This window comes from Gymnoscopelus braueri (genome assembly GCF_963280865.1).
Source record: "Gymnoscopelus braueri genome assembly, chromosome: 20".
NCBI lineage: Eukaryota > Metazoa > Chordata > Actinopteri > Myctophiformes > Myctophidae > Gymnoscopelus > Gymnoscopelus braueri.
This window is the reverse complement of record NC_137622.1, coordinates 35,122,129-35,136,895: the sequence shown is the minus strand read 5'-3', so window position 1 is coordinate 35,136,895 and position 14,767 is coordinate 35,122,129. Positions and strand designations below refer to the sequence as shown.

The following is a 14,767-nucleotide window of genomic DNA, read 5'->3' as shown; positions in this document are numbered from 1 at the left end:
AACATACAGTGAAGCTTCCACAGACACTGAGGATTTAAACCATCAATTAACTGAATTAGCTTGATTGCACTTCAACTCCACAAACAGCCATTAGTAGGGGGGGGAGAGAGAGAGATTAGGAGGGAGGGAGATAACGAGGGAGGCGCCAGTGTCATGTCCACTTGAGTAATAATTAGTATTTCTCAGCCTCCCCGTGGATAGACATGCAATGAACGTATTAAAGTTACACAGCTACAATCACAGGGAAGACGGGCAGATCAATTGAACCCTAAAGAAAAGCGTGTTTAACTGTCTTCTGTCAAAACAAAGATGCCGGCTTGTGATAGAAATTGATGTTGATCCCCATAAGTCACTGATGGCTCATTCGTCTTCCTATGTTTCTGCACTGTGTCTTTGTTAACCTCTTCTTGTCTCTCCTCTACATCAGTGGTTCTCAAACTTTTTCATATCAAGGACCCCCAAATTGACACTTATTAGCCCGCGGCCCCCCATTTGAAAAGATATGCCAGGGACCCCCATAAGAGAAGATTTTTTTACGCCACTAGCAGTGATTCTCAACCATTTTAATTTCAAGGACCCCCAGTTTGACATGCATTAGAGGCTACGGACCCCCATATAATGGCATTTCTATCTCTGGGACTCCAATTTATATTGTAAGATCAATGTTAGTTTAACTCTGAGAGTATACATTTGTACACTCAGAGTTACAGACCCATAAGGGTTTCATTTGGTTCCTAACTATCCATCATTTAGCTGGGTCCCCCACTTTGTGAACCAATACTCTGCATGGTCTCTTTAACCTCTTCTTGTCTCTCCTCTGCATGCTCTCTTTTCAAATGACGTCATTTCCGTCTCTGTCGTCATCAGGCAGTGAATGCATCATTCATAGGATAGGTAACAGTGCCATCTAGTGGCACTGAAAAAGAAAACTGGTCCAAACTCGTCCTTGGCAGGGAAAGCCTTGGCAGGATTCGACGCGTTAACGCGTCCATTTCAGGCAAAGAGTTAACCTCTTCTTGTCTCTCCTGCAGGCTACCGCATCCGGTTGGGCTCCAGCACGGACAAGAAGGACTCGGGTCGCCTCCACGTGGACTTTGCTCAGGCCAGAGATGACCTGTATGAGTGGGAGTGTTATCAGCGCCTGATGGCCAGAGAGGAGAGACACCGACGCAAGATAGAGGAGGACCGCTTCCGCCCGCCCTCCCCACCACCCATCATCCACTACTCTGAACATGAATGTAGCCAGCTGGGAGACAAGATCAAAGGTACCGTACAGTCACCAGTTATTCAAACCCGCAATATTCAGTAAATTATCTAGCAACCAGATCAGGGTTGTCGTGTGTGTGTGTGTGTGTGTGTGTGTGTGTGTGTGTGTGTGTGTGTGTGTGTGTGTGTGTGTGTGTGTGTGTGTGTGTGTGTGTGTGTGTGTGTGTGTGTGTGTGTGTGTGTGTGTGTGTGTGTGTGTGTGTGTGTGTGTGTGGGGGTCCTCAGGCACACCGCACAAACGATGACAAGAAACGATCACATAACGATCAACGACAAAACATACACACGAGGGCCCTCACAGCATCCCAGACCATTCTACATCTGTTACACATGTCATCTAAAAAACAAAAATTAAATGAAAGAAATATATACAATCAATTATATAAAACAAGAATCAAAAGCCAGAACAGTTAGATTCGAGCTAATCAAGCAAAGGCATTTTGAAAACAGGAAATGAAGTGATTGATCTAAGTAAAGTAGCTACATTTTCGGAAATCGCTGATCTACAAGCTACCCACTCTGTGTGTGTGTATGTGTGTGTGTGCGTGTGTGTTTTCTGTGCCTGTGGAGGGCAGCAGGCACAGAGCCCAGGCATCGTGGAGAACAGTGATGATGAACAACTTCTACTTTCCAAACAGTACTTGTTTTCCTTTACGCTCAGCAAAGCCGTTTGTCAAGCGGCTTTAAGGGAAAGGCTGCCGAACAGGAGTTCTCCATCTCTCCTCTCCTCACCTACTGTCTCCTGCTGTGTGCTTTCTCTTGCTCTGGTATCCATCTTCCTTTTCTCTGGCACCCTCCTCCTCCTCCTCCTCCTCTCTCACAGATTCTTTACTCAGCGTCTGGCTGCATAAATGTGTTTCTCTAATGCAGGGGTCTTCAACGTTTTTTAGGCCAAGGACCCCCTAGCTGAGAGAGAGTTGAAGCAGGGACCCCCTCTATATTGTATAAAATTGTGTTTCAGATTCAACTTATTTTTTATTTTTTTACTTTGTCTGCTTGTTTTCTCCTCTACACCTATACCTCTTTGCCAAAAAATAGCAGATCTACAAGCTCACAACGCCTCACATTGCGAGGCGTTGTGCGCTTGTAGATCTGCTATTTTTGGCTAAAGTTCTCCTCAGAAAAGGGATGCTAGGGTTGAAGTGGTTAATGTAAAAAAAAAAAAAGTCCTATCACACAAAGATTTTGGCGTACCCCCTATAGTAACTCTGAGGACCCCCTTGGGGTCCCGGACCCCCTGTTGAAGACCTCTAGCTCTAATGAGATGACACTCAAAGGTATCACCTAAAATACGGTACGGTATAAAGTGATACATTTTTATGTCCTAGAGCAAAACTGTGGTTGAGTATCAAAGTGCAGGGACCTGCAACATGAAAAATGAGGACGGGATATCCAAATATAAACTTTTCAAGCTCCAGAGCCACTTTTTGGGTTATTTGTGAAACATTTATAATGATCAATGCTTCCATTTGGCCAAATGAAGCAACAAAGAGCAGCTCACTCATTAACAAACTGCACACAGTAACTTTACTATCGATACAGCTGTTATTAGGTGGCTTATGTCTTGTGTGTTTTTTCTGTCAGATGACGGCTCGTTTCCCGAGGCGGTGCGGGTGCTGTTGACCTGGGTGGAGAGAGGCGAGGTGAACCGGCGGAACGCCAACAACTTCTACTCCATGATCCAGTCCTCCAACAGCCACATCCGCCGGCTGATGGGGGAGAAGACTCAGCATGAGAAGGAGATGGAGGAAGCCAAAGAGAAGCTGAAGACCGCCCTGTCCGGGATACTGGCTCAGTGTGAGTGGATACAACTTGGGAAAACTCCCACTAAACTACACCACACACACTATTTTTTAACCCTTTAAGACCTGAGGCGATTCTTAAAAAAAATCTAAATCCTAACAGTTTTTTGAAAAAAAAATTTCAAAATTTTTTTTCAACATTTTTCAAAAATAGCAGATATACAAGCTCGTAGCGCGGCACTCGGTGCCGCGCTATGAGCTTGTATATCTGCTATTTTTGAATAGCCAAAGACATCTAAAGTGACACATATGCGTTCCAGGTATCAATGGTGTAAGGGCTGGTTCAGTGCCAGTGCTAATCTCGAGCCAGTTCTTTAATCATATTACTCGCTCAATATTCGCTTATGGGAGAGCGCCAGGGGGCGCTCTCCCATAAGCGAATATTGAGCGAGTAATATTCAAAGTTCTTAGCATTTCAGCAGCAGAGGATCTGGCTCTTGGCCAGAAAAAAAATGTGTTAAACTCTGACACCAACTCTTTGCTGGTCATTACCATAATAATGTTTAATTGCCCAAAAAGCACCATCCCAAATAACCTCTTTCAACCTTTGGATATTCTGCACATTTGCCAAGCGACTAGCCACATATGCTCTAAATTAATTGGGCCAATAAATGAAAAATCAAAGCTCTGTGCGGTGAGATTATCTCCACAGTGTCTGGAGAGCCACTCGTATCGACAAAACACGAAGCAGCACTGGCATCTTTTCTGTGTTAAACCAGGAAGTCGATCATCTATGCATGCATGTAGTACATTTATTTTTTTAGTGAATCTCTCTTAGTTACACCAACATTGTTCTTGTGAAGTAGTATTTGTTCTTACTGGTGAATTTGCCTCAGGCAATGGAAATAGTGATTTATAAACAATGAGGTCATGTCTCCAGTACCGACCAATCTGATTCTTACGAGGTTCACACGTTGAACCAACTTGCACCAGACCATTATTAGGTTTGTGCTGGAAATGAGGCTTCGAATGGATTATAGTACTGTACTGTATGTACATAATGCACTGTTTATTGTGGAGGCTGGGATACTGGCTCCGTGTGAGTTTACTATGACGGTATGTCACCGTCACACCCAGTACTCATACACGTAGATTACCCTACGATATGAACACAAGGCAAACACAAAGCCAAAGATGTGTTCTAATGTAGACTGCTCTGTTAGGAATGTGGAATCATTTTTTAAACTACAGTTGGATGCATTGTCAGGCTGTACACAATAGGGGGAAAATAATGACATACCACTTGCTCAGTGTGAAAATAATGAACACAAAAAGCTATACTATAGCACTGTACGGTTCATACAGACGAGAGGAAGTCTTTAGGGCTTTTTCTTGATAGTCACTGTTTGGCCATTAGATATCGACGTGTGTGGCAAACAATATTGTATTGAGAGTGGAAGTCATAAGGATGTTGTCTTGTTAACCTTAAGGAGATTTGGTTGTTTATTTCCTTGTTCTGTGGAAGTGGATTAAAGGTAAGTTAATTTCATTGTCAGTATCCCACATTTTGAAAGGCTGGCCGTGTTCAACTGTGCGTTGACCGTACAGAAAGGTTTGTTTTCCAGTATGAGGAGGATTGAGGACCATCTCTAGGGGATTCACTGCCTGGTTTATTTTCCATCTCTCTCCCAAGGCATTTAAAAGATGCAGCCGGCTTCCCCCTGTGCTCTTTAGTTTATTGACACACCAGTCCAGTGCTATGAAAGGTCATGGAAAAGTAAAGTCAAAATCGATGATGCAGCTTTAGTAACATTAGTGAATTGAATGGCCCTCATCCTGTGTGTGCGTGTGTGTGTGTGTGTGTGTGTGTGTGTGTGTGTGTGTGTGTGTGTGTGTGTGTGTGTGTGTGTGTGTGTGTGTGTGTGTGTGTGTGTGTGTGTGTGTGTGTGTGTGTGTGTGTGTGTGTGTGTGTGTGTGTGTGTGTGTGTGTGTGTGTGCGCGTGTGTGTGCGTCTCTCATAGCCATCCTTCATTATAGTAATCCATACAAACACTTATTTCTATTCATGAGTTTGACTTCCTCTCGGTTCGTACTAATTTGAACATGGAGATTGGGGTCCTGTCGTGAGCCTTCCCATCCCATGATGCACCTGGGATCAAAGTTCCATTCCTATCGAATTGTCTCGGTCTCGTCCCCGTCCCCCCTCAGCTTGACACCCACGGGCTGCATCCCGTGTCTCTAAATTAAATCCTGCTTTTTCCCTTGCATCCTTTCCTTGTGTCTTAATCCCTCGTGGACGCATGAACGGAAACAAGGTGAAGCGAGTGGAAATTAAGAACATTTTTCCTTAGAGAAGTGGCACGTCAGCTCCTCTGAAGTTTCATGTTAACCCATTAACACATCGAATGCCAATCGCGTAGATCTACGCGAACCTATTTAAAGCCGCAGCGTGCCAATCGCGTAGATCTACGCGAACCGCCGATTCCCATTGAAATTTCCCCAGGTGCACTTTCCGATTTTTTTTAATCCATTTCCGTTTCCGGTTTCCGGTCGGAAACAGAATTATTCGGGTTCCGTTTTTTTCGATCGTATCCGCTTCCTGTCTGGGATCCTGTTTAAAACTCGATTTTCTCGGTTGTTGTTTTTCTCCTCGCTGATCACTGTTTAGCGTTGATCCGCTGTATCTTCAAGATGGTGGCTCGGATTTGGAAACTGTTTTCGCTGGCCGTTTCTCACAGATCCGCTGTGTGTTTAGAACCAAATGAACGCGCACTTTTAACTTATTTAGCGAGGTCTGTGGCGACATGAAAAAAACAAAAAAACAACAATAAAACGCTGGCACTGGTGAGTACATTATGATATTAAACTCTGGCATGGAATGTGTTAAGACCGTTAACGCATCTGTGTCATTTTTGATTTTAGCCATAGCCATTATTTTATACTTTGGCTATTCAAAAATAGCAGATATACGAGCTTGTAGATCTGCTATTTTTGAAATTTGTGCAAATCTTTGAATATATATATATATATATCTTTTTTTAAGCGAACATTTGTACTCAAATATTTGCTTCTGGAGGTCCCTGGAATTAAATATTTTTATATGGGGGCCAAATACAGTACATGTCATTTTGGGGGTCCTTGACATGAAAAAGTTTGAGAACCACTGATATAGAAACATACGTTTTTCAGAAACCTGTTAAGAAGGCATTTGTAGATGCTTTCCCGGATTGAATGGGTTAAGTGAAGTGAAGCCCATTTCTGATGACAACACCACCGCTGAGCCCCGCCTTCATGACTCCGTTTAGACACAAAAAACCTGCTGACTGATGGCAATGAAACAACAGTCTTTAGTTATGCCACAGTTTAATTTGCCCCCGCCACAGTGCTGTTTCACATTTGCGTCCCTCGTGTGACACCGATGCGCACGAGCGTACACACACACAAGCGCGTACACGTGCGCTCGCGCATGTGACAAACACTGCCAGCTATAAAAGCGGCACCATTAACGCCATGCGGTTCAGCTTGGAAAGTCTTCCCGGAAGGATACATTCATGTTTCCTCGCTCATTGCTCCTCAGAGAGGCCTCCTAATCCACACTCCTCGCTCCTCGGAGCAGGAATAATACACTTTGGCGTGACTGTCAAAATGGCAGACCCACTTGAACTTCTAGTTCAATTGAGGATAGAGAGAGGAGACATCAGGCCAAGAAGAGACTTGGTTGGATGCAGCCTCGGACACTCACATCCACACGTCCTTCCTATAGCGGCCTGCTTCCTCTGCCAGGTCAACTAGCCTGAACCGTGACCTAGCTTTAAGCGTCATGAGATCACATGAAACATCATTGATCACTGAGCAGAATTACATTAAATTTAGCTGTACACACAGTTAACCTGCTGCTTGGGTTCATGACACTGTTTAATAATGAAATGTTCTACTGCCAACCAAAAAATGCAAGAATGCGGCATGCACACACACACACACACACACACACAGCGTAGACACAGACACGCACACACACATGCGCACGTACACACGCACACACACACGCGCGAGCGTACATACACACATTCACACGCACACACACACAGTCCTGAGCCTGTCCACAACAACCTTGCACCCTCTCTTCTCTTCTGTCTTCCCCATCGATCTACTCTGTCAAATTAAAGGATCCTGGGAAGGCACTATTGATCCATCCATGTACTGTTCACTTTCAGCACTCTGCAAACACACACACACACACACACACACACACACACACACACACACACACACACACACACACCCCATCTAGACCGAGGCCAAAGCTCTGATGGCCTCATGGACTCCCCTGTGTACGTGAGACCCTCAGGGATACTAAGGGCTTTCTCTCTCAATCTCTCTCTTGCGTGCTCTCTCTCTCTCTCTCTCTCTCTCTCTCTCTGTATCTATCTTTCTCTCTCTGTCTCTCTCTCTGTATTATCCTCTGTATCTGCCCATAACACCAGAGAATAGACACCTGGGAAGGGAACAGCTGTCTCAATGCTCAGTGAAGCAAAGTAGGATGTGAAAGACATAAGTCTACTTCCTGACACCACCATCACACACACACACACACACACACACACACACACACACACACACACACACACACACACACACACACACACACACACACACACACACACATCTCTACAAGGTTGTCCTCGGATGAGCCCCTCCTCCAGTGGCGTTTCCAGTCATCTCAATTCTCCATGCATGTGGCTGGACTCTCCGGTACCTTTTGCCCCTGCATCTTTCTTTAGAATGTTCACGTAATTATCCCTTTTCTTTAGCCTTTAGCCGCTAACAACAACATGCTTTATCAAAGTACTTAAAGGTACAGTATGGTAAGTGATATTTTTTGGGTTAAAACAGTTTTTGGTTCAAAAGTTAAAGCTTTATATTCTGATAGTAATCATTGTTAGTGTTTGTTCAGTAACAGGAGTCTCCCTGTCTCTCCAGCTCTTTAATAAACAGAAAACACATTTTCAGGTTTTTGGCTGACATTTTCAAAATGTCAGCCAATCAGGAGAGAGTAGCCATTTATCAGCTTTGTTTTTTTATAGTGTTCCAGTTCCAATCTTGTCTGCTCATTTCTTTGTGTCTTCACTTCCAATGTCACTTGCTTAATCTGTATCCTGACTGAGTTCTCTATCCTGATTGGATAAAATTGGTATCCCGACTTGAAAATGCATTTTCTGTCTATCAAAGAGCTGGAGAGACATGGAGAGACTCCTGTTACTGAACAAACACTATATAGCAATGAGTACTATCAGAATATAGAGCTACTTAACACTTATTTTAACCAAAGAAAATCACTTACCGTACCTTTTTAAAGCACTGCTGCTGCTGCGGAGCCGCTCAGTGGCCAACAGTAAGAAGACCAGACAGAGGTTTTTTTCTGAGCAGCCTCCAGCTGTGTAAAGGGTATGAATGCGTGTGAAAGAGCATGGATGTGTGTGTGAAAGGATATGAGTGGTATGAATGTGAAAACAGGCTGTTCACTGAAACAGAAGTTTCACCCCATTAAACCAATGTTGAATCAATAGTTTGAGGAGCTGCATGTCTATGCTATGAATCCTTTGCACTCTGCACCGTTTCTGCCTTTATCCAGGAGGTTCCCGTTTCTCATGAGCGAATTATTGGCATCGCTTCCGGTTGTCAGTTATTCAATTCATTTGAGTGATCTGTGTCAGCCAATAATAATGTGGCAACACAACCTGACAGAGTATCAAAAAGGTGCCATATTAGTCTGCCGTTACCTTTTTAGGTGGTTGTGAGGATGATGTTAAAAAGTGGCCGCATATCACAAGACATGGGTTCTGTCAACCATGACAGCTGTCATACAGACAGCGGGGCTGTTTCCTGTGTGGCAGGAGGACGCTTCGGTAGTCATGCAGCTGCAATTATTTGGAAGGTTAGTCATGTACATGTAAGCAGGATTATGACTTAACCTTCATGTTTATTATCAAGCCCTGAAGTGGCTCCCCATGCAGAGATTCAGGTGTCATGGCAGCGACAGCAGTGTCTCATAATGAAAACACAGGAGATGGGACACACCGTGAAGAGCAAGTGTCAACCAAAAACAAATAAGAATATGAATTAAATAAAGAATAAAACACTAGAGACCACGGGATCACTTCAGATGTGCACGCTCGTTTCCCCAGTAAGCTCCCCAGGAAACGTGTGGATACGTTCATTAGTTACACACGGTGCAACAGCAAATTGGAGTCATTATTTCAGTAACGTAGCAGTTTTTGTTAGCACAAACAATGGCCTCCCTTTATTTTTACATGTTACTGTATACAGTACAGTATATACACTGCCAGAGCTCCGTCGTATAGCCTACAGCAGCGTGGAACAGCTCATAGACAATCCTTGGCCCTGTTATCATTTGTTGATGAAATTGTCAATATATTTAGTCTTAGTTTTAGTCATCGTAGCTTAGTTTTCATTTACTTTTTATTTAGTTTTCGTCAGTGAAAAAACTAAAGGTAGTCGACGAACATTTTTCGTCATTGTTTTAGTCGACGAAATCAACACTGCTGCCATGTTTATGCTACGATATGGAAATGTTGACGACACTAAAGATGGTCAGTAGGTATCGTATAGTGTGTGGACGACTTGCTGAAATCTCCAGGTTGAAATTCAAATGGCCTTTGTAGCAGCGATGCACATAGGTTCTTTGTGTAGTTAAGTGTGTTTTAAGTATGGCTCATATAAGTTCAGGAATCTCTACGGGAACTGAGTGACCACCAATCATCATAAGATGATGCTTTGGCATCAGATGGTAAGTTGAAGATGCAAGCGATCTCACACACATACATACATCCACACATTGTATTACTTTTATTCATGTTTACATACACTAAAAGGTGAAATTAATAAATAAAATGCTGCTGCATTGTCTGAAGGAAGCCAAACCAAAATAAGTTACACTCTTATGCACCTGTACACAAGATGTAGCAATAAAGTACAACCTTGAACCTTGAACCTTGAACCAACAAAAGTCTTAGATACCAATTTTCTATCAATTAAAGGTAGGGTAAGTGATGCAAATAGTGAGGTTTAAAATTGTTAGGAAACAAGGGAGAGGTTGGGTCTAAGCTGTGAAAGTAAGAATATCGTCACCAATTTTTAGATTATTGAATATAGGATGTGAAACGCACACAGCACTGTCTCAGAGTCCGTCTTCATCCAGTTCGCACGCAGAGGTCATTGGGGTCTAGCCAAACGCTGAATCCAGCAGAGTAGGTGTTCATTTTGCCCCTGAGTTTCCTTTGTAAGTCCAGGAAACTTGGCTCAACCCTCTCATGCATGGGGAACCTTTTGTCACCTCATGTCCATAAACAGGGGGGGACTTCCAAACTCCCTGACAGTTTTATCATCACTATTCAACAAGTACACTAAATGAGACAGCTTTGTGGCATTATAAATCTACTCCACATGGCGCTCATACAAACCAAGGGCCCAGCATCCTCCTTTGAAATTGAGTCTATATAGGAAGTAACAGTTCATTTGAATGGCCTGTAATCTCGCTGTGTTACCCCTGCTGGTAACTCAATGCAAGTGGGTGGGTTTTTGCTGAATTTTAGACTTGATTTTATTACCTCAATAAACATTGTCATAAATACTATATACTTTCAGTCGCTAGTTTAAAGTCTTCTTTCAATCACCATGATATGCGTTTTGGTAAATTATGGTCCCATTTATTTAAAAAATTGTGTGGCTACCTTGGGATGATTTGATTGACAAGCTACTCAACCAATAGCATTCATTCCACACCCCCACTCTGGTCCCAACCAATAGCATTCATTTCCGAGTGCATAGGATATGACGCGATATAGAAGGATGGCGGTGCTGAAAAATAGGCTTCATTTTGTCCATTTCTTTTTACAGTCTATGATACACACACACACACACACACACACACACACACACACACACACACACACACACACACACACACACACACACACACACACACACACACACACACACACACACACACACACACACACAGAGTTCTATACGTCCCTAGCTGACTCCTTCCCACCCTCTCTCTCTCTCTGTCTCTCTCTCTGTCTTTCTGGATGGTCTCTCTGTCCTTCCCTGCATCCTGCCACAGTTGAACAGATTGTGTCTGTATTCCAAGCTGCTTCCAAACAAAAGGCATGGGACCATTTCTCCAAAGCGCAGCGCAAGAACCTGGACATGTGGCGCAAGCAAGCCGAGGTTGGTATACTCTCTGCTTCTATTGTGTTTGTTTCTCTTGTGATGTGGTTCATTTAGATGCTGTTACCATTTTTAAACTCTCGGTCGCTCATCTCCCTCCTGCCGTCCTCATATGCATCCTTTGATTTTAATTATTTGACAAATGTAAATGACGTTTGAATTAAAATCAATGAGGATGACAACTCAGGGTCTTACAGAATGACATGGCAAGTTTGGCACAAGTGTCATAATACAGTTGGCATCAAAGATATAAAACAGAATTTGTGTCAATAGGTTGGTTAAAGAATAATAGAAAGCGCAACAAAGCCAACTATGCAACAACAGTGTGTTCACAATGACACAGCAGCCAAAAAGATTGACTTTTTTTTATGACAAAAAAAAGTATTTTTTGGGGTGAACTATCCCTTTAAGTTACTCCCAATATGGCCCGTATGCTTCAGACCTTCCAAGTTCCAGTTGTTGAGTGTGAGATCCACTTAGAACCAGGCTCTGTCTTTGTTTCTCGTCCCTACACCTCTTGTCTTGCTTGTGGAACGGATACAAGCTGCCGGGTGAGTTTTGTTATTTTTTCCATCTCTGAGGGAGTCCAGGACCAGGTAAACCTATACAGACACCTCTCTTCCTTCTCCTCCTCACACTGACGACGCTCACATCTCTAAGTGATTACTAGACATGCGTTTTGTTGTTGTTGTTGTTGTTTCCACCCATGGGATTTTGTTTCAGTTGTCCACCTCAAGACTAGGGGGCTCGTTAGTTTTAGAATCGGACGTAATTTATAATGATGATTTTGTTGCATCATGTCAGGAGTGTGATACATCATTAAATCATCATTCTAGTGGTCTTGGTTTGATCTTGATCTTCTCGGTAAGTCTGGTCTGCTGGGACTGTCCCTGGACCTTCAACTGTAAAAACACAAGAAAACTAGGGGGAAAAACTGTGTAGCATGTACTGTACCCTACACATGCAGGGCAAATTTTTAAGATGTGAAAACCTGCCAAAAATCTCTACAAAAAATACTCCTTTCCCATTGTTTTGTTCCTGGTGTGCGTCTCGTTCTACGTCACAAACCTGCCGGTGAAGTGCCTGCAAGTCTCTCTCTCTCTCTCTCTCACTCACTCACTCACTCACTCACTCACTCACTCACTCACTCTCTGCCACTCTATCTTCCTCTCTCTCACAGGTGGCACATACGGTCCGGAGACAATACGCAATTACAATTATCCAAACTCTCTTGTTTCATGCTTCCATCGCCCCATCGGTCAGGTTTTCTGGTCAGTTCTGTTATACCAGCATACAATATGTTCCTATTAACCTGAAAGAGGAGCATTGAATCAGTGGGTATATTCCATTGTTTGTCTGTGTAGAATGAAGTTAAACGTAGACTTTACATACAGTACAATGCTCCTTGGAGAAGGAGTCAGTACAGCAGAGGTCATAGGTAAGAGGTAAGTAATCATGGCTGCCCAGGGACAGCTTAGCATCAAGCAGGTGGCAGCTTTGACGCTCAGTCAGTCATGTTGTTTATTCTGTGTGAATGTTTGGCCCCGCAGGTGAAAAAGAAGGGATGAACGCAGGAGACAAACAAACTGCAGCTGAGAGGCAGACAGACAACAGCTGCCACCATGTCCGTTTTATCTGACTGTGTGTTTGAGCTGAAAGATATAAACCGTCTACCCAGGCGCGTGTGTGTCCGTGCATGTGTACGTGCAGTGGTGTAAAGTAACTAAGTACATTTACTCAAGTACTGTGCTTAAGTACAATTTTGAGGTATTTTTTTACTTTACTGGAATATTTCCAATGTTCAATACTTTTACTTCTACTCCACTACATCTCAGAGGCAAATATTGTACTTTTACTCCACTACAATTATTTGAAAACTTTAGTTACTAGTTACTTTGCAGATATATATGATTACATTATAAAACATACATTAACCACTTCAGCCCTATTTTATACATAGGCTATTTGAAAATAGCCGATCTACAAAAGAGCTTGTAGATCTACTATTTTCAAACATTTTAGTACTTTTACTTTTTGTACTTATATTTTGATACCAATACTTTTGTGTTTTTACTCAAGTCATTTTTTTAAACTTGTAACAGAGTACTCCTACATTGTATTGATACTTTTACTTAAGTAAAACATTTGAGTACTTTTCCCACCACTGCATGCGTGCATGTGTATGTGTACGTGCATGTGTGCGTTTATGGCTTATAGTACCTGTTGACCTTTGCCAGGGGCTGAGGTTGATGGAGTCAGTCAACAGACAGATGGTTGTGAGTGTGTTTACTGTTGGGCTATTTTGCTCCCTTTATCTTCCTAGGAGCAGTTGTGTTGGTGTGTTGGTGGTGTGTAGCTGTTGTTGACGTTCATCCGATGTGTCATGTCTCAGTGTTGTGCGTAGGCATGTGTGCATGTGTGTGTGTGTGTGTCTCCCCCTCACACAGTGTGTGTGGTTGACTACCCTCCATTCCGCTGCTCCATTAGCTTCAGTGGTCCTGTTGCGCCAAAAGGCTCAGCCGGCATTACCGTTGCCCAAACATCCCCCCTGTAGGTAGAGTTGGAGGCTAGCGGTAGGTTTTACCACGGTTCTCCGTTTACTACTCACTATGGGATATCAGCGCCCTCAGGCGATGAGACAGAGCAACACACACGCTCCCGGTGCCAATACTGATTGGCTAAGGGTATGTCACGAGTCCGGAAGACCCGGGAGTATAAAGCTCCCTCGTGACGTAGGCTCTTCCTCTTTTCTCCACTCTGCAAGCGAATGCGCAGAAATTCACACACAACAAAGCAAGGAAATTTTCAACTTAACCCAAGGCGGGAATACGGAGTATATCCCCACGGGAAAATCCTTGCAAATAAGTTTTCTCCCGGAACTTATTTAAGTATTTATTTATTTACCTATCCTCTCAGTTTTCCTTATTCTTGGTCTGTTCTGGAAAAGCCGGTTAGCTGAAAAAGCCGGTTAGCTGCTAACACCGGTTAGCAGCTACTAGCTCATTCATTCATTCAGTGGCTAGGCTAATACTAGCAGCTACTAGGCTACGCTACTGGCTAGGCTTTAGCCTGTTGTTTTCCCAGACCGAGGACCAAGATGGAACCACCGAGGAGTTGCGGGGTCGCAGAATGCGACCCCCTCATCGCCGCAGACGACCCCCACCGCGTCTTCATCCACTGCTTGGGGGTCGATCACGCGTTCTGCGCCAGGACCCAACCGGGTGAGACAGATGCGTGCCCTAACTGCACGAGGTTAACCGTTTCTCAACTTGACGCTCGGCTTGTCAGGGCTAGGACCCTGGTCGGCTGGACTAGACGAGATAACGGTGAGACCTCCACCGCCACCGGACCGGGGACCCCAGTCGGGCAGCACGAGCGGCCCCCCTGCTCATGGGACCCCCACCGGTGCCGATGCCAAGACTAGAGCGTCAAGCGTCCACGACGCTGACGCCACCTCCCGCCGCTGCTGCTGCGATGGGGGCTTGTCCCCACCGCAGCATGCTAGC

The 14,767-nt window shown here is 43.9% G+C and overlaps 1 protein-coding gene across 2 annotated transcripts in view; it reads left to right on the top strand.

Moving 5' to 3' along the window:
• enox2 (ecto-NOX disulfide-thiol exchanger 2) overlaps positions 1 to 14,767 on the top strand; it is a 257,495-nt gene that overhangs the window by 209,259 nt on the left and 33,469 nt on the right. For both annotated transcript variants that reach the window (XM_080416778.1, XM_080416779.1), the window contains 3 exons: positions 1,032 to 1,265; positions 2,851 to 3,063; positions 11,155 to 11,261. In XM_080416778.1, the coding sequence (XP_080272904.1) occupies positions 1,032 to 1,265; positions 2,851 to 3,063; positions 11,155 to 11,261 (554 nt within the window). The remainder of the gene's footprint in view (positions 1 to 1,031; positions 1,266 to 2,850; positions 3,064 to 11,154; positions 11,262 to 14,767) is intronic.